The sequence below is a fragment of the Phallusia mammillata genome, chromosome 6 (assembly GCF_965637545.1).
Source record: "Phallusia mammillata chromosome 6, kaPhaMamm4.hap1.1, whole genome shotgun sequence".
In the NCBI taxonomy this organism is placed as follows: domain Eukaryota; kingdom Metazoa; phylum Chordata; class Ascidiacea; order Phlebobranchia; family Ascidiidae; genus Phallusia; species Phallusia mammillata.
In genome coordinates this window covers 15,496,207-15,519,479 of record NC_137257.1, presented here as the reverse complement: position 1 = coordinate 15,519,479, position 23,273 = coordinate 15,496,207, and the positions used below count along the sequence as shown (strand labels likewise).

General features: G+C 37.6%; 3 protein-coding genes across 3 annotated transcripts; all 3 read left to right on the top strand.

Annotated features, from left to right (window-relative positions):
* Window positions 1-400: 400 nt before the first annotated feature.
* On the top strand, window positions 401-5,295 carry LOC145233028 (rhodopsin, GQ-coupled-like). The gene is made up of 7 exons (XM_080097691.1): window positions 401-677; window positions 1,490-1,629; window positions 3,654-3,816; window positions 3,880-4,022; window positions 4,153-4,385; window positions 4,630-4,783; window positions 5,099-5,295. The coding sequence occupies exons 1-7, from the start codon at window positions 463-465 to the stop codon at window positions 5,170-5,172; spliced, it is 1,122 nt and encodes a 373-aa protein (XP_079953817.1). The 5' UTR covers window positions 401-462; the 3' UTR covers window positions 5,173-5,295.
* A 5,711-nt stretch (window positions 5,296-11,006) lies between these two features.
* On the top strand, window positions 11,007-13,227 carry LOC145233693 (rhodopsin-like). The gene is made up of 5 exons (XM_080098466.1): window positions 11,007-11,159; window positions 11,230-11,372; window positions 11,507-11,739; window positions 12,833-12,986; window positions 13,055-13,227. Exons 1-5 carry the CDS (start codon window positions 11,026-11,028, stop codon window positions 13,060-13,062), a joined length of 672 nt encoding a protein of 223 aa, XP_079954592.1. The 5' UTR covers window positions 11,007-11,025; the 3' UTR covers window positions 13,063-13,227.
* A 2,399-nt stretch (window positions 13,228-15,626) lies between these two features.
* On the top strand, window positions 15,627-23,219 carry LOC145234066 (caspase-3-like). Its single transcript, XM_080098841.1, has 9 exons — window positions 15,627-15,892; window positions 17,370-17,427; window positions 17,496-17,576; window positions 18,522-18,693; window positions 19,089-19,236; window positions 19,519-19,697; window positions 20,783-20,951; window positions 21,020-21,117; window positions 22,060-23,219. Exons 1-9 carry the CDS (start codon window positions 15,862-15,864, stop codon window positions 22,186-22,188), a joined length of 1,065 nt encoding a protein of 354 aa, XP_079954967.1. The 5' UTR covers window positions 15,627-15,861; the 3' UTR covers window positions 22,189-23,219.
* Window positions 23,220-23,273: the final 54 nt, after the last annotated feature.

Sequence of the window (23,273 nt, the reverse complement as noted above, 5' to 3'; positions counted from 1 at the left end):
AGGCGTTAAGAAACTCTGCCCGACCAATCAAAATTTCGTTGTTGCAAGGAATAAAGGAGAATTGCTTCCCTCCCTGCCCTTTAAAAAATGTAGGCAACTGCCTGCCTTGAAATGCTGAGTAGAATTGCAATGTATGCTACGAATCAAATGAGAAACTCACTTAACTCAGCGCCTAATTGGGAGCTTGCTTGGTTGACAATAAAACTACAAAACAAAAACATATTGTCACAAAATCAATGGACTGTCATATCTATTCTTGTGCAATCATTTGTTCATCTCAACAAGGAAAAAAATATGGACTTATTGTTCTTTCCAAATATTTCTAAAATACTAATCCTGTTATGCGACATTTCAAATTAATTGTACCCTTAAGAAACCTTGTTTCATTGTATGAACGGCGCAGTGTATAAAACAGTTACTAACTAGACCCAGTAATAATACTTATACTGCAAATTGAGTAACATGTCTGGTGAGAATAGCACTGATTCAAGATGCTACGGAATTGAAAAGCTTTGTCCTTTTGCTTTTATGTTTGAATCGCCAAATTTCGGTTTTCAATTTCTCAGAAGAAGCCTAAATTTCGCCAAAGACTGGTACACGTTGATTGGTTTGACGTGTTGCTTTGTTGGACTTATTAGCATCGGCTCCAACTCCATGATATTGTACTTATATCGACGGTAAGAAAATGTTGTACTGAACTAAGTCTAAAATACAATAGAAGCCGAACCCGAAAAAATGGTAGATACCAATACGACTTCCAAATAAAAGTTTTGCAAAATCGTATGATACTTACATGTAAACTCGTTTATGATACTTCATGACACCCTTTGAAGCTATAAAGCTACTAAAAAAATGTAGGCCTATACTTGTTTTTGCAAAAAATGCACCTAGTAGTCTGAAGAAAATAGACAGATGAATATGGTTTGACTGTTCAGATGTAGCAGTGATATTTTCGTGTAATGACATTCGACCGGATTTTTAGAAATGTCTCCAATAACAAATTAAAACACTTTAAAACAGGGTTTCTTAACCAGGGGTGCACGCATCCCCAAGGGGTGCGAGAACTGTTCCTAGGGGGTGCGGGGATGCTGAATCATTAAGGTTGGTTAGGTCTATTCTGTATAAATACAAAAACCTAGGGGGTGCAAAAACTGGTTGGTGATTTAAAAGGGGTGCAGCAAGGAAAAAAGGTTAAGATCCACTGCTTTAAAATGACTGACTGAAACACAACAAGTATGGGCAGTACGTAGTATTTAAACTAAAACAAAATGTTGATTAATTGCGGTATATTTTACACACGATATTTACCGATATTTTGTTACAAGCCAGCATGAAAAGTTTTGCTGCCAAAAGCCAAAAGATTTAAATCAAGTTTACTTTAATTTTACTCAAAAATTCTCTTCTATTTTAACATGTAATTGCTTAAAACACCTTGTTTTTTTATTTAGTTTAAAGACGACGTTAATCAAATATTTTTGGTCACGTTTAGAGTTTACAGAACAAGGGCATCGAGAACTATTCATTTACCTCTTGTATCGTTGATAATATCCAATATTGGAATGAGTTGCACCAGTATACCGCTCACAGCATGGTCGAGTGTACATTCAGTATGGCAATTTAGCGTGGCAGGTAACAATCTTGAGTCAACTTCTTTGTTAAATTTAGTGCTTTTACAACCCATTTATAATTTTCTTTAACTAAGAGGGTGAAAACATTATTTTGATTTACTTGGCCTGGGGCGGCATTACGAACACGTCTCGCTAAGTTTAGCGAGCTCGGTATTGACGCACGACCTCGTTAAGTTGAGATTTGGTATTACGAACCCCCGTCTCGCTAACCGGACCTCGCTAAACTCCTCGCTAACTAACGAGGACCTCAGACCACTCGCTAACGCCAAATTGTTGTTGACAAAGTCACACAGTCACGTCGGAAATCAATTGTGGCTACGTATTTTGTTAGTAAAAGTTTGTACAAACGAAGAAAAATCGTAAATGTCGGTTTTAATTTAATTTTAAAATGGTGTTTGCGAAGAATAACTGTATGGGACTGATGCCATCATTTCAAGAGGATTTACAACTTTTCCAGTTAAAATAAGTTGCAAATAATCCGGTAAAAAGTATCTGACGGTGGAAGAACAAGTCCTTGTTATATACTTCCGTGTGTGCACTACAGTTTAAGAAATCTAATTTGGGCAAACACAACATTTAAGCTATTGTACTAACCGTCCGTGTGCTAGTGACTCAAAGTTGTTTACACCCTCCATATTTTCTTTCAACACTCTAGCTATAAGATGAACGTGTCAAGATAGGTTGTTTTTATTGATCACAGTAGTTATTTTGTGTTAAATTTATAACATTGTCATGTATTTTTTATTTTTTTAAATACTTGTCCGTTTTGTAATGTGTCTCAAATTTCTGCCTGCAAACACTGCCATTGAGGAACCTCCACATTAAATGTAATGATCTGCATGACAATATTGCCAGATACTGAAGTGATTCCATTTTAATAACATGATTATTCAAACAGCATGTACTTGTGTTTATTAGAAGCAAAAAGTGACGTGTAGCATTACATGAATAAAATTGAAATGAAAGAATCGAGAAAACAAATAAAACAAAAACTTTGAAAATGTAATTGTTAAGTGCCTAAGGCTGATTGTTCGTTTTTCAGCTTTACAGCAGTCAAATTTGACCTGTAATTTTGGTCACAATGCTCCAATTTGGACTTATTTTGTGTGTGTCCAGCAAGTCTCTTTCTGCATTTCATGGTTTTGGTCTGTCTCTTTGTAATGAGGACACTGGTTCTTATTTGTTTTAAACCTGTAATTGAAAAATGAATATGTAATATTGGGATGGTTAATTGAAGATGCAAACCATAAAACCTTATAAAATGAGTTGTACAAAACATGTATTTAGGTATAATAAAGTTGTCTTTGTTTCAAACATAAATGAAAATCACCCTAATGTCACCAGTTAGAAATTGTAAAGCATTTTTAATCACAGATCTTACCGTATTGTTATGAAGCTCCAACGTATCCTTTTCATAAAAATTATACCAAAAGATGTTTTGCAGCTTTTCTAAGATATGAAACTTCCATTTCAACTGTTGTCCACGTTCCAATAAATTCTTGCAATGTTTCTTGATGTTAAGCTGCAGACAGTGCATGTAGTTATGCTACTTTATCAAATAAACAAATTCCAAACTGTCCATAAATTAGGAAATCCAAACATTTTGAGGTTATATTGCAAATTTACATTAAAACCAGCCTAAATGACAGGCGAAAATTGTTTGTCGCAAGGTGTCGCATAGCGCGGCGTGACGATTTTGCTGAGTCAGACGTCTTTTTTCTTACGATTTTGACGCATTCTCTCGTATTTGCGTCAGGCTTTAGCGAGGCGTTTGCGAGGGCACTTCGTAATACCAAATACTTTACCGAGTTCCTCGCTCGTTAACTCCTCGCTAAAGATTTTTTTACCGAGCTCGGTAAGTTAGCGAGCAAGGAAGTGTTCATAATGCCGCCCCAGCTACCTACATTTAAATCACCAAATATGAAAACGGAGAACGAGTACAAAAAGCAAAAGATAACCAAATCTCGTGCATGCAACCATTTTAGATTGAGGGATCACACTGTTATAAACAACTTTCTTTTACAGTTTGCAAAGGCCAAGCATTTCTGGCAGGAATATTTTCTTTCGCTCAGATTGGCAGTTTATGTTTGTTAACGATACAACGCTACTGCGCCATCTTATCAAACAGCAGATACAAACCATCCCTGACCAACCAACTAATGAGAACATTTGCAGTGTGGATTGCATCGTAAGTTATTTCGAGGTGTAATTACGCTCCGCAACAATTTTATTTTACATTACAACATTTTAGATGTTTCTTATCGGGGTTACCATACTTCGGAGTGGGCGGTTGTGTTTTGAGCGGCATTTTAGTCAATTGTACATTTAATTACTTGGAAAGGAGCGTGTCCAACGTTGTCCATTTAGGTTGTATGATGGTATTTGGATATCTTGGTAAGCGAACTGATAGAACAGTTTTTTTTGTCGTACATTCCGTAAAACCTTACGACTTTAATTTTCGTTGAGTTGCGCCTCGGCTGACATATGCAGATGTCTTTGTATTGATTTTACTGTTTCGTTCCAGGACCCTTGTCACTCCTATGTTTTTGCTACGTGCGCATCATTCGCGTTGTCAAAAACATATCTTTTGAGCAGGGAGTAGAGGATAGGTCAACGCCGAACCTAAACCGACGCAAAAAGCTTTTGAGATCAAGAGAACTCGTTTTGACAAAATGCGCTGCAAAAAGCGTTGCTTGTTTCTTTATTTCGTGGACTCCGTACGCAATTATGGCTTTGCTGACCCTTGTGGCTAAAACGGTAAATAATTACTATTTTTAAGCTATACAAAATGGTTACTTTACACATATACCGGCGGCGGCTTTCTTTATAGTATATCCCTTTTAAAATCAATACAATCTAATACACGTTTTGTTATTGTACCATCATATCTGTGTGCACATAGCATAGTTGATATATCAACCACCTCTATGTCTTATTACAAAATATCTAATACAGCGTATCAATATGTATCATGTTTTCCACGTTTATTTTTTTAACGCAGCAAATCAATCCAGTAGTGCAATCAGTTGCTGCAATCGTCGCAAAATGTTCAACTTCCATAACAGCTTTGTTATATGTTGCAAACAATCAGGAGTACTGCAGAAAGCTTTCCGAAATGTTCAAACGCAAGCAACAAACGAACTCCAAAACTGATGGTAAATATTAGCTGCCGACAGTGCACACTATTTCGACCTATAAACGTCTCATAAGTGCAGCTGGTGACGAGAGATCGGCCGTATTGGTTAGTATAGCATGGATTTTTACCCCGTTACGTCCAACAAACTGGAGTGCTGGGTGGCTACATTGGCCAATACGACCAACCTCTCGTCACCAGCTGTAGGCCTACTGATGAGACCTTATAGGTCGAAATAGTGTGCACTGTCTGCAGCTTATCATTTTAATGCTTTTGCTACGATGGTAAATATAAGCTGACACAATACAGCAAACAGTATGAACCATTTTTACTCCAGGAAATATTCGGAGAAGAAACAGACAAAAACATTTGCATCGCCGCAACAACGGATTTACCACAACTGCCATATAGAGTTGAAGTTGTAAACACAACATTTGTCGAAATGTACAAATGGACGTTTTGTTAAACAGTGTTTTGTTGTGTGATTTTTATTGTTTACTCTTACTGCAATGTGCTTGTCTTTCTGCCTAATTGGGTATTTACCTCAAAAGAAAATCTCTGCATCCGACCGGATTAAATAAAGTCACCCATACCCCTGAATCCAAAACAGAAAATTAGTGACTGATTAAATTTTTTTGGTCTGGTCTAATTATTGTCTCGTTATTTACGCTGAACTTGGCCGAATGGCCTGGCGCGCCTGACCCATGTACAGACATGAAACGCCTGATCGGGATTCGTCCCCGGGAGTTTCCTGGGTTCGAACCCCGTGAACGACAAAGGGCAATTTTCAGTTCTCGGACTGCCGCCTGATTGTCAAAAAATACAAAAAAAAAATTCACGCTGAATTTCGACTTAGCAGGGCATCATTTTTAGGCTTTTGCGTTTGACAAATAGTGTGTGTTTGTAGCTTTGACTTATTGTTGTATTTTATTTTAAAGCAAAATATTTGAATTTTGCAAATAGTGTCAAAAAGTTTTTGCCAAGTTGTCGACATACTTACCTACTTTAGCCTACTGTACTAATATGGCGTAACAAATGTCTTACTGTACATGATGTTTTAACTGAGATTATATGTCTTTATGTTTTGCCGGAAATAAAAAATATGTTTGTGTTTAAACTAAGACTAAAGGACAAAAGTCAAATCTAAGGACTTTTCTCAGAAACAATACATTTAAACTAACTATAGGAGAAATAAATTCTTGCTGTGACCAAAATAACCGTCTGCTTAAACTCAAGGGCAGTGCTCTTCAACCTTTTTAGTGGCACGGAAGCCTTGAAGTATTTTGTCAAATTTGCGGAAGCCGAGCCGAGCCGAGCCGAGCCGAGCCGAGCCGAGCCGAGCCGAGCCGAGCCGAGCCGAGCCGAGCCGAGCCGAGCCGAGCCGAGCCGAGCCGAGCCGAGCCGAGCCGAGCCGAGCCGAGCCGAGCCGAGCCGAGCCGAGCCGAGCCGAGCCGAGCCGAGCCGAGCCGAGCCGAGCCGAGCCGAGCCGAGCCGAGCCGAGCCGAGCCGAGCCGAGCCGAGCCGAGCCGAGCCGAGCCGAGCCGAGCCGAGCCGAGCCGAGCCGAGCCGAGCCGAGCCGAGCCGAGCCGAGCCGAGCCGAGCCGAGCCGAGCCGAGCCGAGCCGAGCCGAGCCGAGCCGAGCCGAGCCGAGCCGAGCCGAGCCGAGCCGAGCCGAGCCGAGCCACATCCCTAACGCCTAGTGTTACTCAGGAAATAAGAATAGCAGATGATCTTGGATTTGTTATTCAACAACTTGGTAAAAGTCACAAAATATTTGGCACCCCCAAAATGTTCTGCTGCCTACGACAGTGGTCGGCAACCGCCGGTCCGCAAGGAGTTCGTTACCGGGCCGTATAACTTTTTAGGTTAAATACTATACAACATTCTCCCAATGTATTTCGGGAATGATAACTAATTTAAGCGTTTTTATTGCTAAATATTTGTAGTTTTTTGAAGTCCGGTCCGCGATAAAATTTCACTTTCAAAAACGGTCCGCATTGCAAAAAAGGTTGCCGACCCCTGGCCTACGACACTGTTTTTAGTCAACACACCCCAAGTACATAATATAAGTTGACTTCAATAAAACGATTCACTGAAACGATTTGCCGTGTTACTTGGTCGTTTGTCGTTTCTATATTTGTCTTACACTTCGGCCACAGAGTAGCAAAACTTGGTTTATTACGTCACAATTGATCAATGGACCGGCATTTTGTTATCTTTCATGAACACTTAGTTTCCAAATCCTTCAGACTGCGTGATTAAACGCACTATAGACATGTCCTTATCTTATACCAAGACCTTGTTTTGCACATAGAATTAAATTTTAGGTTTGAAACAAAAGATTGGTAAGTTTTGTTACTGAAGTTGGGCCTGTGGAAGCCTTTTTGTCTTTTTTAACATCGAAATGTTACGTTGAGAAATATGTGACTTGCACGGTCATTTTTGAATCGTTACCATTTGCAGATAATATCAAAATTGTCTAAAACTTAAATTTAAATTGTTTCTGACATGATTTCATCACAATGTCCCTGTACCAAAAATCCCATTAACTCGGCATTTGCTGTGATTGGTTCTCAAGATAGTTAAATCAGCTAGCTGGTGTTGTTGTCTCTTCCGCAGCAATGATTCTAAGAAACATGTGGTTGAAAACTACACACTGTCGCTGCACGAACCCATCGCAGAAAACACATCAACCTTTCATTTTGAATAAGCTGGTTGTAGTGGGGCAGCTTGTTTAAAGTTTAGACACCTCTCCTTTAAGTGCATGTCATAAAATGTATCCAACCTAATCCCGGTGGTACGGTACGCTCTTTGCAACGAGGTACGTGGTACGGTCAATGCAATACGTACCGTACCGTACTGCCATCCTTGACTACAACCAACGCAGCAGCTTTATGTACAAACTTTGAAACAAATGTGTCACAAACCGGTTAGGTCGGCTATTGTAACTGTGCTAATTAATTTTGAACGCTGTCTATCGGCACACCAAGAACTGTCGAGATGTTTACTGTAATCTTTCCAAAACAGAACGACTTACAAAAACAAAAACGCACCACAGCACCCAAAACCAGAGGTCACTCCATTTAAAAACATGGCGTGATGATAGAAACCATCAGACGCATTGTTACGTCATAACGTGTCTATAGCTTTTAATGATATGGGCGAACTCATAGGTTTACAAGTTAGTTTGAGGCAATGTGCAAAGTCTGTTTATTGTAGGCCTACCATACGTCCTCTTTTTGGAGGACATGTCCTCCTTTGTAACAAAAACCAAGTTGTCCTCCGAGGACAAGAAAAAGGCCCCAAATGTCCTCCTTTTTAAGGAATGTCTGATTTACCAAATACATATGTGACAATTATGCCTTTATACATATTCCATTTTTTGAAAATACAAGATTATTTTAGTGTTGTCGTGTGATAAAAGTTAAACTTTATCCAAACTATTCTATACCGTCTAATTTCTTAAGCGTTTAATTTTTGGTGGGACTCAAAGGGTTTTTCATGTTCTGTTCAACAATGTGTCCTCCATTTTAGGGATGGAGATATAGTAGGCCTAGTTTATTGTTTAGAACAGTGGATCTCAAACTGTTTAACGCGCGCCACTAGTGGTACACCGAAGCTTTTCAGGTGGTACGCGAGTAGCTTTCTGTGATACCTAATTTAAGTCCGATCTGAAATTGCAACTCACCTGACCCAAATGATCAGCCCTGGTTTGGGAGAAACTCAGAAACAATTAATTGATTCCACTATATTATGACTTGTAAGATTTTAATTTACGGACAAAATCACTGTGTGACAAAACCAACGTAACGCAAAACATAGTACTAAATAAAAGGGGCCAAAGATTGTGTAAAACGGAACGCCTCTTATTTAACTTACTCATCACTGAATTACATAAGTAAGGTTTTTGTCACCAATCATTCCCGTTTGAGCTTTTTTGTGTTTGGGGCTCTTGTTTCATTTCTTTGCACCTGTTCTTACACAATCAGATGTCTACATATCGATTTCACTGTCAATCCTTGTGCATCGGGCCTTTGTTATTTTATATGCAATGCTTTTTTGTACTTGGAAAAAACTAATCCGTTCTGTTTGAAAAACAGATTTGCAATATGCGAAGGTATTTTCCTATTTTCTTGTCTTAGCTGGTGGTGTAGGCTATATTTGGCAAAAAATTCTATTTGAACGTTTTCTTTTTAGATTTATTCTAATAAGCGGTCGTTTGTTAAACTTTTACTGGGTTTTATAAGTTTATTTAGTTCATGACAAAGCCTCAAAAATGTTTTAAAAATGTACGGCGTAAAATGTACGTTTAGTTGGAGGAATTTACCCTTTGCAGTTATTGATACGGTTTTGTTGCTTTTTAGAGCCATAACAAACCCAACTAGTTTGATTTAATCACTTATTATAGTTAGTAGGAAATAGAATATCATTGGTTCTTTCTTAAAATTGAGAGCATGTCTACTGAAAATATTACTACTTTAAACTGCAACAGAACGTCCAACAAGCTATGTCGTTTTGCATTCATGTTTGATTCACCGACATTCGGGTTTCATTTTCTCAGTCGAAGTGACAACATTGCAAGAGGTTGGTACACGTTCATTTCTTTGGCGTGTTGTCTTGCTGGAATTCTAAGCATCAGTTCAAACTCCGTGATACTAGTTATGTATGGAAGGTAAGAACTAACACAAGTGTATAATTTGTTGAAACGAAGCAAAAAATCAAAGTTACTGTACAGTGCCGGCAAAAAAAAATCTTTACATGTAAATTCTGCAAAAAGTTCTTAGCTTACTGTTTCCGCCAAACGCATTTTGTTACAAAAACGCTTATAGTTATGCCATAAGCTAGTGTCTGGCTACACTACACCGCAAAGCCATTGCCCTGCGTACCCAGTGTTGCTTTACAGCTTTGTGAATAGTAAGGTCGGTGAAATCGCACAATATTTTTTATTTTCCTAAAGTTTTCGAGGTCTTTTTTTTAACAAGCACTAAAATGGGTCAAAAGAAGATGCAAATGGAAGAAAAATCTTCTGGCTTGACTTTGTTAAAGAAGGGAGAGTCTTTGATTGCTGCATTGAGCATGGGCCCTTTTGCTACCTGGCAACATATTGGCTTAAGATTATTCTGGTGTCGATGACGAATTGTCCTGTTTGAAACAATTCTTCTCTCCTTGTGGAGAAGCTCATGGTGCTTGTTTTTTAATTCAACGGTGGTTATAGATGGATACGAGGTTACTTCATGCTTCAAAAGCTTATCCGCACTTGGCGAAGTCTTTTTAGGTGTGCCAGAGCCTGACGTACTCTTTGGAACCATCCCGTGTGGCTTTACGCCGCTGGCCTTTAATTGATAAATTGCCATTCTTGAGACCCCTAATATCTCTAGCTACAGCAATCACAGAATTATCTTTCTTTAAAAAAGTCAATACACGAGCTTTTTCTTCCATTTGCATCTTCGTTTGACCCATTTTCTTGTTTAAATAAAATTTTGCAAGACCTCAAAACTTTAGGAAAATAAAAAATATTGAGTGATTTCAGTGTCCAATGTAAAGATTTTTTTTGCCGGCACTGTAATTTATAAGTGTTTGGTTTTTACTGCGAAAGTTTGGTCTCGCGGCTGTTACTTGTTTAGTATAATAACAGCAGACGGAAAAGTAGACGGAAACTGATGTGCCTTCTATGTGGGCGAAATACCATTTCTGTGTATATAAGATTACACTGACGCTGATTGTCTTTTTTAGTATATTTTGTATATTACTATAGTTTACTCACAATATAATTGCGATGTAGAAGTATACAGAACACTTTATCGAAAAGAACAAAAGTTTATTTAAACCTTATATTTGTATGAAATTGCAGCATTCTATTTGAATAAGATATTTCGCTCGTAAAAAAAAATTGATAATAGAATTTGATTTTTAATATTGTGTTCTTAACACCGAGAAAATTAGTTTTTCTTTTTGTTTAGGGTTTATAAGACACGTACGCCAAGAACAATCCATTTACCCCTGATGTTGTTGATACTATCGAACATTGGAATGTGTTGCACTTCTATACCAATCACGACGTGGTCGTGTATTCATTCTGCATGGCAATTTAGCGTCACTGGTATAACTGTTTGCCCAATATTTCGTATGTAATGTATGCTATTTTTAGTACTATGTTTTTATTTACTTGGTAGAACGACGTTGTTTATATGCATTTCATACTTTGTTAGCTTATTGCCAAACATTTTTTTTACAGTTTGCAATTTTGAAGCATTTCTCGCAGGAATGTTTTCTTTTGTTCAAATTGGCAGTTTATGTTTGTTAACTTTGCAACGGTACTACGCTTTCGTATTAAATTACATGTACGAACCAACATTGGCCATACAACTCATCAGAATACTTGTCGTGTGGATTGCATCGTAAGTCATTTTGAGGTTTAATTACGTTGCATAACAATTTAAGTTACACAACGAAAGAAAATATTTTTAGATGTTTGTTAGCGGGGTTACCATACATCGGGGTGGGAGGTTATGTTTTGGACGGCATGTTGATCAGTTGTACATTTAATTACTTGGAAAGGAACGTGTCCAACGCTGTCCATTTAGGTTGTATGATGGTATTTGGATATTTTGGTAAGTTAAATCATACAGATGATTTGTTTTTTGTGGATCTGTTCTGGAAGCTTGTGGCTAGTATTTTTTTTCGCTTTTTTGTTTGACATATCCAGGTGTCAGTATATTGATTTTACTGTCTAATTTTTTTTCAGGGCCACTAATAATGCTATGTTTTTGCTACGTGCGCATCATTCGCGTTGTCAGATACACACCATTTAAAATGAAAACACATGATGAGATTCGACAGCCTCGGAAACAATACAAGGCGCTTTTAAGATCCAACGAACTCATATTGACAAAATGTGCGGCAAAATGTGTCGCTTGTTTTTGTATCTCCTGGACTCCTTACGTATATCTAGCGACACTTTCCCTAATTCTTGAAAAGGTGAGCAGTTACTGTTACAAACGTATCGTATATGGTAGAGTACCACTAACATTTATTAGCACGACCCCATTCAGAACTTTCAACAGTCCAATGTGACCCCTATTGAGTTAATCTGACAATTACAGTAGAACATATACAATGTACAAGATGACGCACTAACAAAAACCTTCGCTAATATAACATAAAAACTGATCAAATTAAGAGCAAGAGCCTGCCAATTTAAAACCTAGAAACCAACTGATAACCGTAAGAAAAGCTATACACTACAACAGGGGTCGGCAACCTTTTTTGCACTGCGGACCGTTTTTGAAACTAAAATTTTATCGCGGACCGGTCTTCAAAAAACTACAAATGTTTAGCAATAAAAACGCCTAAGTTAGTTTATCATCCCCGGGATACATGGGCAAAATGTTTTATGGCATTTAATCTAAAAAATTCAACGGCCCGGTAACGAACTCCTCGCGGACCGGCGGTTGCCGACCACTGCACTACAACAGCGACAAATACCTAACAACGATACGAGTAAAACAAACGAATCATGAAACAGTACTGGTTTAGTGAGATAACAGATAAAATACAAAAAATACATAGGCCAACCTTGACAATAATACTGTACCTGTAACCACATGCATTTAGTTTAAATGTGTACTTTTTACAAATGGCAGTAGTACAACAACCATACTACTGTATCTCTACCCCGCTTAATCATTTTGTACATCCGACCCACCCATCCAAGGCTTACCTTATCGACCATTCTGACCTTATTTGTGGTCCCGACTCTTTATTTGGGAACCCCTGGTATATAGTATAAAGCTCATACTTCCCATGAGTTGGGGTGGCTGTTTTCAAAGTAATAACTACAATGTGAAGTTTACAGAGCTCTTCTAGCAAATGTATTTTTATTCCGACGTTTCGACGTCCTATAACCACAATGTGTTACTAAACTTAATCTATCAACATGGCAATGCGTGTAATAACATTCCTATGTGCACGAAACACAAGTCAACCAACACCGTTCCTTTGAAAAAAAAAATCTTACTGCGGTAGTTTAACTTGTGTCGTTTGTGTTGTCAAAGTTTACATTTTTCTTTAGCAAATCCACCCAGTTGTGCCATCACTAGCTTCAATCACCGCCAAGTGTACAACTTCATTAACAGCTTTGTTGTATGTTGCAAACGACCCGGACTTTTGCAATCAGCTTTCCGAATTGTTCAAGAGCAAGCAACAATTGAACCACGAAATTAATGGTAAATAAAATATCTAAATGGGCAAAATGGCAAAGATATCATAACGAAACTACTTTTTCGTTTCCCAGAAATTTGATGAAAAGATCTCGACGGAAGTATCGCCCCCAACACCGGACCCATCACATCTTCTGCATGTATATTGTTGGGATTTGTACACAAAAAAATGTCAGATTGTACATATAGATGTATTCCTTTTTGTTATAAATTGTTGTAAGTTGATGTTTTTTGTGCTACTTAGAGGTTTGCAAAACAGGCTTTATGCCAAACGTGAATACAAACTTAAATTCCAAATACAAACCAGAAACTTCCCTTCAACTCGATTTTGTAAAAAAATATACCTAAAATCAGGCCTGGAAGTTGTTTAGGTTGCATCACAAGTAATATCGAGTGTAAAGTCGGGCCTCAATCATATCCGCTTTAGTCAAAGGTAATCCCTCAAACGAACCCGATCAACAGCCCTGCTTAAAACCGTCAATGAAAGTATTTGCCTCGGGTAAATTGAGCAGAACACCAGCACAATCAAATGGAAGTTGTCAGCCTAACTTAAAAAAATCAATTATTGGAAGATTAGCAAGCTTAATTTCTTACCCTTTGTGATCAAAGCAAGTTTGGGCGAATGTCTGACCCTCTGAGATGTATGTGAAGAAACATAAAGCGAATTCTGCTATTACTAATATGACCGAAGGTGGTCTGGCGGGCCGCAAATGAGAAACTCTTTTGTATCAAAGGACTGAATTTGCTGTTCTAATAGCTTTGTGCTTTGAGACCTAAATATTGTTACCAAAAAATCCATCAGCTTTCACACAGTTACGACTGCTTCAAAGTTCTTACAAGTGCCTATGTTTACAACTAAAAAAAATAACGCGTTAGTGTCATCACAAAGAGTGCAAACGCCCTTGATTGCATCACAACAGCTGCATATTGAGCGTGTTTATTTATGGCTGTGGTGACTGCAATTCATTGATTGCATGCTAAAAGTGTTCACGGGCCGCGTGCCCGGGTTCAAACCACCCTGATATAGCTCAAAAAAAAATTAGGTTTAATCAAAACCATGTAAATAATGCAGCATATCATTTCGTACTGAATCCCATAACAGCAGGGGTGGGTAAAGTGCGATCCGTGGGCTGCATGCGGCCCTTTTCCATTTTTTTGTGCGTCCCTTTATCTTCTTTTAGCTATTTTTTTCCCAAATAAGGCTTTTTGAGTTTTCATCATGTTGGAACTTTTGCACTTTTAGTTTCCCGTTTAAAGTGCGATGTAAACCATAGGCTACGCCGCTATACTAATGTGTATCTGCTATGACATTTCTTATCCGCGTGTACTTGTGATTTTCTAGTAAAAGCTGAAAATACGAATTAGTGTTTATTTGATGTCCCTGTAAGCATTACATTTTCCCAACTGGCCCTTGTGTTAAAAAGTTCGCCCACCCCTGCATAAAAGCATTAATCACTGTTGTTGCACTTAGCTTAACCTCATGATACTATCAGGCAACATGATTCATGATTTTCCATCATCTTATCAACAGGTATTTTTGAATCGACGTCAAGTTATGATGCATGGTATTGTCCAATGACTGCATTGTTGTGAGGTTTAGAGCTATTGCGAAACGTTCTAATAACAGCATTGAACTTAGGCGATCCTATTCAATGTTGGTTAAAAATCCGTTTGTATCCATCTGTTAATTGACTAAATGTCCGTTACTGGTTGTCAAATGACTTTTTATAATAGCGAGGTTTAATTTGTAAAAAAAATTACAACAATTGTTCACAACAATTTTTGTACAAGATAAGCATTGAAAACGTTCAACGTAATTCCAGCTGTTTTATTTCCAACCCGCTGGTTCTACACCAAATGAGATCGTCACAACAACTTTGAGGGTTCACCAAACCAAAAAAAAGGTTGACGAGCATTGCTCTAGACCTAGAGTCTAGAAAGTACGCGACTGTTACAAAAAGTACCAAAATGTTTGGGAAGCACTACTAAACACAATGAACCGATTATATAATAAAAATTTCCAGGTTAGAGGAAGCACGACCCAATAAGTAGGCAGAAAAATGATTATTTTTTGTCGCGTGATGCACCCAAGTTCTACTTACTTCGACTCAATGTGTCCGTTAAGTAATGTTTCGGTTTCGGTACGAATACAGTCTAAATATATCACAAGTTGTCTAACCCATTATTACACCATGCGCCTGAATTGACCTGATTGGCACCAATTTGGATCAAAAAATAGCGGGTATAGAAAAAAACGGATAAATTACCTGATTTTTATCAACTGGAGAGCTTTAACGCGAATTTGATTGGCCAAATTTAATGAAGCATTTAGGTTCTTACAATTTGTAGTATTTTGGACAAGAAATGGGGTCAATGGGGCTCTATAACCTAACCATGGATAACTTGTGTTTTACATGGACTTTAGGTACCAACAATTTGTTCCCTGAAAATCATATAGGCCTGAATCGAACAAAGCAGCTTTCAATTAACGTGCTTCCGTGGTCACGTGCGGTATGAAGGATTGGCTGTTACCAGGAAACGTCTGGCCACTGCAGCACTCTGCTGCCTGTGACGTCAAAGAAAAAGGGAAATTGAGATTGTTACTTCAGAGCACGACTTGGGGACATACTATAGTGATTATATCGGCGGGAGCTAAACAATAGTTGTCAATCAGCTGAGTTGCATTGTGTTCAGAAATTCAATGCTATTATTCAAGTGTAAGATAAAAGTCAATAAAAACGTAAAAATATACATTATAGTCATAAGTTAATGTGTCAAAGTTTGCTGGAATTGACACAGCAATTTCTTGTTTAGGGTTTGTGTACACTAAATGTATGCCAGGCTAAACGCATAAAACTGGTAATAACCAAACCGAACAAACATGAGTTCAAATGGTCGTAAGAAATCCGCAGGTTAGTTGTACACATTTTGTTTTTGTTTTAATGAGTTTGTTCTTCAGAAATTGATACAAAGAGGCAAAAAATGTAACTAAAATCACAATTTGCTACAAAACTTTTAAGGCCCGTTTACACTATACCAGGGGTCGGCAACCTTTTTGGCGACGCGTGCCAATTTACTTGTTATTTCCATGTGTTAATGACCTCGCGTGCCAACGTTTTTCTAAATAATTGTGGTTCGTGCCAGCAAATATCAATAAAAAAGAGAAAGCAGAGTGTTTTGTGCATGTAAAGCTGAATTTTAAGACAATGGCATGATAAAAAGCATAAACAAGCAATGTAACAGGGTAAATTGTTACTTTATATGAACACGCAAATCGGTTGGCGTGCCATGAAAGACCACCTCGCGTGCCAACCTTGGCACGCGTGCCAGGGGTTGCCGACCCCTGCACTATGCGTATCGCGCTTGCTCAAACCTGCGTAAGTTTGTTTGTTTCATTTTTTCTGTCTGGTTTCGCGCTTGACTGATTTCGGGCGCTCAAGTCTCGTAGAAATGAGCGAGCGATCGCCTACCGAGCGTTTTTCTGCGTATCAAGCTGCTTGAACCTGCGCAGACGGTTGGTGTTATCGCTGTGTGGGGGTTTCTGATTTAAAAAAGTTGGTTTATTTGCCAAAATTAAATGATGGTACGCTATTCGCCTCAATCTTAATTATTTATTACGTTGTTACGATTGTATGTGAAGTTGTTTGTATTTACATATTGTAATTATGTGCATTTAAAATGTACATTATGACCAGCACAGGGGACTACATGCTATAAACCATAAAAGTAAGATAAACATGACAAATATCTATACAACAACATCCTGAACAATCCTGTATGATTACCGAGATGCAAAATCATGTTTACTGACAAAATATCATTTAATTTAGATTCATACAAAGCTTTTTCGAATCTAAAATAAGTAACAATAAATTTATGTGGTGATTTATGGCCATCGATAGTCACTGTGAGCTAAAAATGACCTCGAGTAAGTTATTTAGTACACTTAGGTACGCACCGAAAATCGCAGTGTAAACGGAAGGGGTCGCAAGGTTAGGTTAGGTTAGGCGCCGCTAAGCACAGTGTAAACGGGCCTTTAGGCGTAATAAATAAAGAAAACATTGACACTCTTCTTTAAACTAACGGCAACGGCTTGTCTGCTTCTGCTTTAAAACAGGAAAACCAAAGACGTTAATCAAAACCTTTAAAGTCAAAACAAAACCCTTACATACAAAAGTTCTAGGTGTAAAGAGTGCAGATTTCGAAAATATAAGGTCATTGGGATCTTGCAAGGGCATATTAAATCAGATTTAGAAAGATAGGTATATAATGGCCACAGTATAAAGTACACACAACTGACGCATATATTGCCTCCGTGTTATTCGTAACCACCAACGCATATAGTTGTGTTGACAGCGTTCATCAAGTATGATGTTGTCTGTTTTGCAGGTGATATAAGTGAGCAGTGTTTTCAGATGGACAGAAGAATGAATACAAACAATCATTCGTAAGTTACTTTATTTGTCGTTTGGCCAAAGTTCATGGAGGGGATTTTAATGGTGGTGATATTTTTAGATGTGACCCCAATGACCGAGGGTTGGTTACGAAAATGATTCGAGAAGAAGAAGCGGTTGAAACTTTAGTCCATTATTTCGGGTTGGTGATGGCTTCCTGCTAAAGCCATTGTTATTTATATTTTTATTAATATAGCATTTTTAGTCATTTGTTTTTTTCCGCTAGTCTAAACCAGGGTCGGGAACAATGGTTGGCACCCGAGTTTTTCGGGTTGTTGATGGCTTCCTGCTTAAGCCATTGTTATTTATACTTTGATTAATGTAACCTTTTTAGGCACTTTTTCAGTCAAAATCTCTCTGTGTGTGGAATGTTTCAAGAAAAATTTATTACGCCACAAACAAGAATTAAACAACATAAATATACTGCGCGAACAATTGCCTCTGTTTCTATTTGTTTGTACCGCCTCTGTAAAATAAAAGCAATGGACCATTTCTAGTCAACGAAAACTCATTTTTCTGACTAATTTTTACTGATACATTCGCAAGATTAGATATTACATAAGGTTGAAGAAATACCTATAAAGCTCACGGTCGCTCTGAAAATTGCTTGGCGGATCCTAAGGGACCGCGGACCCCAGATTGAGAATCGCTGGACTTTAAAACAGTGGTTCTCAATCTTTTAAGTTTTCGGCCCGGTAAACTTTCTAAACAAATTTTGCGGACCGGCGGACTTTTAAAATCTACCCAAAATGTAATTTCAACAAAAATATGCAATTCAATAGAACTAAGAAAAATTCAATTTAATGAGAAGTTTCCTGCTGTCTGCTTGATATCATACGTGTTAAACGCGGTTCTTTGAGATATAAAAAAAATTCAATTAAAATTGTAATATATTTGGGGGACCGAAAGGTAAGTTGACGCGGACTGGTACCGGTCCGCGGACCGGCGGTTGAGAACCACTGCTCTAAAACAACAATATGCGTATACGTAGTTTATACGTAGCATTGCCAAACATATAATTAACCTGTCATGTTTGTTGGAAATATCGTTAAAAAACTAGCGAAACCAATGTTTACAAATATTTTAGGAGAGAGCAACGTCGCCCCAACACTGTAGCCTGTGATTCCGCTCCGATTTCGAAAGAATTAGAAACCAACAGTGCTTCAACAAAAACAGAAGATCTTAATGCAGAGGACAGAAAATTTGCTTACAAATCAAAATGTCAGGAGAGAGGTTGTTTTATCATATTTAACCACGAGGTTTGTATTTTTCCTTTATTTTAAATATTTTACCTTTTTGTAACAGAACCGGCTGAAAAATATGACTTTTGTGATAGAACCGGCTGACAAAAAATTTGAATCCCACCACTGGTTATAATAATATAACTAGTAACCATGTTAAAGTTAAATTAATTTTTTTTTTGGTTGCGTGGAAATATTTTAAGCCAGTTTTATAACAACTGACAGGTATTAGAATATGTGGATTTGGTAAATGCAGTTTTTAACATAATTTTTTTCAACACATAAAAACCGATATCTATAAAAAATTAAAATTTTAATGTCCTTTTGTTTAATTAAAAAACCCTCCATTATTGATACGACCGTCTTTAAAACATAGCCACAGTTAAATGATTTATTGTTCAAAATTTCCTTAGATATTTGATGACAAAAACTTGCCATCGCGCGTGGGAACAAAAGAGGACGAGTATCGACTACAAGAAACAGCTAAGCATTTGGGTTTTGAACATGTCTGCACATTTATGGACTACACAAAGAAACAGATAATGCAGTTGGTTACCGATTGTAAGTTTTAGGGTTTAACGTAAATAGAAATCAAACCTATTATAATTATATAAAAATCAAGTCATTCGTCCTTAATATTTTACGATATATATATTTCGCCTTTACAGCATGATGTAAGTTATTGTTTGTATTATTATGTGATAAAGATTTAGCATTCGGGGGGAAGTATTTGAAAACTTTTAAAAACTAAACAAATATCTTTTTTTGCAATTTTGCGCCCTCAGGAAGGAATACTTGAGTGTGGTATATCGTAAACGTAAAACAGACATACCTTATTTTTAGTGGCAACCGCCGACCATTCAATGTACGGGTATTTTGCTTGTGCTATTTTAACTCACGGCGGTGAGAACGATGTGCTGCACGCCAGGGATGAACCGTATTTGCTGAAAGACATTACACGGGAGTTTGGATCTGACAAGTGTCCAACATTGGCGGGAAAACCCAAACTATTCTTTGTACAGGTATTTCCTGTAAAATGTTTAACAGATAAAAAAAGGTTATCTTCAGTAGCAGTGAATGTGTTTTATTATTCTTATTGATGAGAACAACCATTGAATGCTTATGTGCTCTCGTTTCCAAACACTAAAAATATAAATTCAAAGTAGATGACGTGAGTCCCTGCCACATAACGCTTTTTAGTATCTGAAGTTTGCAGCTGCAGCGCGTTTATCATCTTTCCACCAATTGTGCCTCCTACCTGTATCGCGCTTTATAACGTCCCAATGCTGCGCAGCTATTTCCGGTTTGGTAAATATTTATCGCAATTGTGCTGCAGCGTTTTTTTAATTTTAACTCAACTTAAAGTCACGAAATTAACAAGTGCTAATGTAACTATTACCCTTGAAAAATGTGAAAATACCCCTTTGGGAATAAGTACCCACAAGTAATAATCTACAGTATACTACAGCAACATCGAAAGAAACCATGCCAGCATTAACTAAACAAATTTTTAATAAAAACATATATAATGCCAATGTAGAATTCAAACATGGTGCTAATTCTACCTTTCAGTCTCTCGACTGGCAGAATAAGAGCGGTCAGTTTCACATGCACTTTATTGTCACTATAAATGAAGAGTGATTTAAATATTGTCACTATAAATGAAGAGTGATTTAAATATTGTCACTATAAATGAAGAGTGATTTAAATATTGTCACTATAAATGAAGAGTGATTTAAATATTGTCACTATAAATGAAGAGTGATTTAAAACGATTTTCGACCACCTAGACCAAATAGAATAAAGAACGTCATAACTACAAAACAGTCCAAACAATCTTACTTACAGCTCATAAAAGTATACACCAGAACACAACTTAATACACTCACAACTAACTCCGATACCACTGTAACACTAACTTGACTGCACGTGTAGAAACAAAGGAAACCGTTAAAGTGGGACACATACAAGGTTACCAGTTGTGTCGCAACAATGCATGTGTGGTGCAATGGTTATAACGGCGGGAAAAGTTTTTGTTGTGGGGAAGTGTTACTGTCCTCTACAGCCAAGCTTACAACCACAAAAAATAAGAATAAACTGTTTGTAGGCTTGCAGAGGTCTGCGGTGTGACAAAGGAGCTGTCAAGTTTAACTCCGTCGTCAGTGATGCCATAACAACAGAAACAAACCACGACAAACAGTTTGGTCCGAGAAACGAAAAGGAAGTTATTATACCAGTGGAATCCGATTTTCTCATTGCACAATCAACTGTGGCTGGTAAGTTGCAAAACTCAGGCGTGGAAATTACATTTACTTGGGACTTAAAGTTGTTGTTTTCGGTTTAGATTATTACTCATGGAGAAATGCCGAATACGGTTCAGTTTTCATATTTTTTCTCTGCCACTGTTTAAAGCGCTACGGAAGGAAACTGGAGCTTATGCAGGTTCGCTATGTATTTTTTCTCATGTTTTTCTCACAGGTTGGCTGTAAAAAAGGACTGCAAAGGCTTTGACAGTTTTAATGATACAATTTATTAAACAAACCATTTAGTTCAGGGGCGGGCAACATACGGCCCGCGGGCCGGATCCGGCCCGCGACGGGATTTTGAGCGGCCCGCAGACAGTATCCGGTCTTACATGATAATGTGACCCGCGGCCACAGTCTGCCGCAATCCCCCACTACTGGCTTACTACGTCAAATTATAGTTGTAACGGACAGTAACGCACCCCAATAGCAAAAAACTAAAAAAAAGCCTGCTTAATTCACGGTTTCCTTTGTTTCCACACGTATAGCCTAATTAGTGTTTCAGCAGTATCTAAGTCTGTGGTGTATGCATTAAATTTGCTGTGATGAATAATTTTATATCAGTTAGATTGTTTGGACTGTATTGTAATTGTGACGTTCTTGATTGTATTTGGTTTAGGTGGTCAAAAATCCGTTTTAAATCACTGGATAAATACGCGATTAATGTATCGATTCAGGAATCCGGCCCGCCATGTACTTCATCTTCCCATATCAGGCCCGCCGACTGGAGAAGTTGCCCGCCCCTGATTTAGTTCATACTCGTTGTAATAAAATGTCTTCTAATAAAAGATTAGTGATTGGTAAACGGATAGAATCATGTTTAAGACAGAGCAAATTTTAACAAAAATGTAACAAAACTTTTAGCTTATTTTTTTAGTTTACACGTTTTGCACACCATAAAAGAAAACGAAATAAAATGGAGGGCGCAAAACAAGTTTCAAATTTATATTTTTAAATTAAAAAAGTAGCAGTTCAGTAAATTACATTTTATTAAACTTCATATTTTTCAAAAAAAAAAGTAAACTCAATTTTGGACATATTTACCAATAATAAATACGCTTCAAGTATTATTTATTATTAGATTCTCACAAGAGTTAACCGCATGGTGGCGTACGAGTTCACTTCTTATACGGCGGACGATAAGACCAACAACAAGAAACAAATTCCTTCGATTATCAGTCGTCTCACAGCCGAAGTTTTTTTTCCATAGCGGCGTATGACATTGTTGCGCATTTGCTATTTCTTCTGAGATAATATTTTGCACTTTTTTACAACCATTTAGCAGTGCATTGGCAGGTAGAGCAGTGGTTCTCAACCAGGGCCCCTCGATTCACCACACACACACACACACACACAAAGCCATTTCCTTTCTAATTTTATTTCCTAATTTAATCGACTAATTTACATACCGTTTGTCTATATTGAGGTTTTTCATGATTACGGATTCTTGTTTATTCCATTCGACCTGCTTAAAGCCGAAATTAGTGTACCGAATTCCAACACGAGATTGCCATTTACATTTTTAAGGGGGGCACAGGTCCTACAGGGTTACTTGAAGGCGGGCACGAGGCCCAAAAGTTACTTTCAGGGGGCCACGGTCCACGAAAGGTTGAGAACCACTGAGGTAGAGAAACTGACATAAGTACTCACAACAAACAAAGTTGGCTAAATACTGATAAAGGGGGCAAAGAGTGATAAAGAATATTTCAAAGCAAATTGTGTGAAATTGCTGACGGTTAAGGATATTAGTGTTGGGGTTAGGTTTCATATTAATAATAGTAATAAAACCTGATTTTGTTCCTAATCCTACCCCTGTCTCACTCCTAATTCAAATAACTGCGCTCTTACATCGTCTATCGGCATTAGTAACTTTCTCTGTTGTGAGTTTTTATGTTAGTTAGCAGCTTTATCGTATTAGATGTATATATAATTTCGTTTGGGTATAAAACTGAATTTCTTTAAATTTCTGAAATACAAATGTTTCCGGTGAATCAAACTTAGGAACCGATTGCAATCTAATTTTATTGTCATTTTTTTACTTGTTATTTATTTACGTTCTTTTGTTTGAAATGACGTTTTTTTATTTTAAATTGAACTGTATTTGAAAAAATCTCTTTGTTTGAAATTCATCTTATTGTCGGTTGCTTTGTGCATAGCGCTGTATATTACAACTGCAAACAACGTTTTAGACTATACAAAGCAGCAATGATTAGTCGATCGCAATTTGCTATTGAACCTTGATTTCGTTTTTAGCCTGTGCTGTTTGGATGTTGGTAAAACATTAAGCAAAGTAAA

Excerpts from the sequence above, each read along its gene's own strand:
- LOC145233028 (XM_080097691.1), top strand. The coding sequence starts at position 463 with ATGTCTGGTGAGAATAGCACTGATTCAAGATGCTACGGAATTGAAAAG. Across the intron at positions 1,630-3,653 it reads ATGGCAATTTAGCGTGGCAG|TTTGCAAAGGCCAAGCATTT; the intron begins GTAACAATCTTG and ends TTTCTTTTACAG. Across the intron at positions 4,784-5,098 it reads AACGAACTCCAAAACTGATG|GAAATATTCGGAGAAGAAAC; the intron begins GTAAATATTAGC and ends TTTTTACTCCAG.
- LOC145233693 (XM_080098466.1), top strand. The coding sequence starts at position 11,026 with ATGTTTTCTTTTGTTCAAATTGGCAGTTTATGTTTGTTAACTTTGCAA. Across the intron at positions 11,160-11,229 it reads CTTGTCGTGTGGATTGCATC|ATGTTTGTTAGCGGGGTTAC; the intron begins GTAAGTCATTTT and ends AAATATTTTTAG. Across the intron at positions 11,740-12,832 it reads TTTCCCTAATTCTTGAAAAG|CAAATCCACCCAGTTGTGCC; the intron begins GTGAGCAGTTAC and ends ATTTTTCTTTAG.
- LOC145234066 (XM_080098841.1), top strand. The coding sequence starts at position 15,862 with ATGAGTTCAAATGGTCGTAAGAAATCCGCAG. Across the intron at positions 19,698-20,782 it reads CCAAACTATTCTTTGTACAG|GCTTGCAGAGGTCTGCGGTG; the intron begins GTATTTCCTGTA and ends AACTGTTTGTAG. Across the intron at positions 21,118-22,059 it reads GGAAACTGGAGCTTATGCAG|ATTCTCACAAGAGTTAACCG; the intron begins GTTCGCTATGTA and ends ATTTATTATTAG.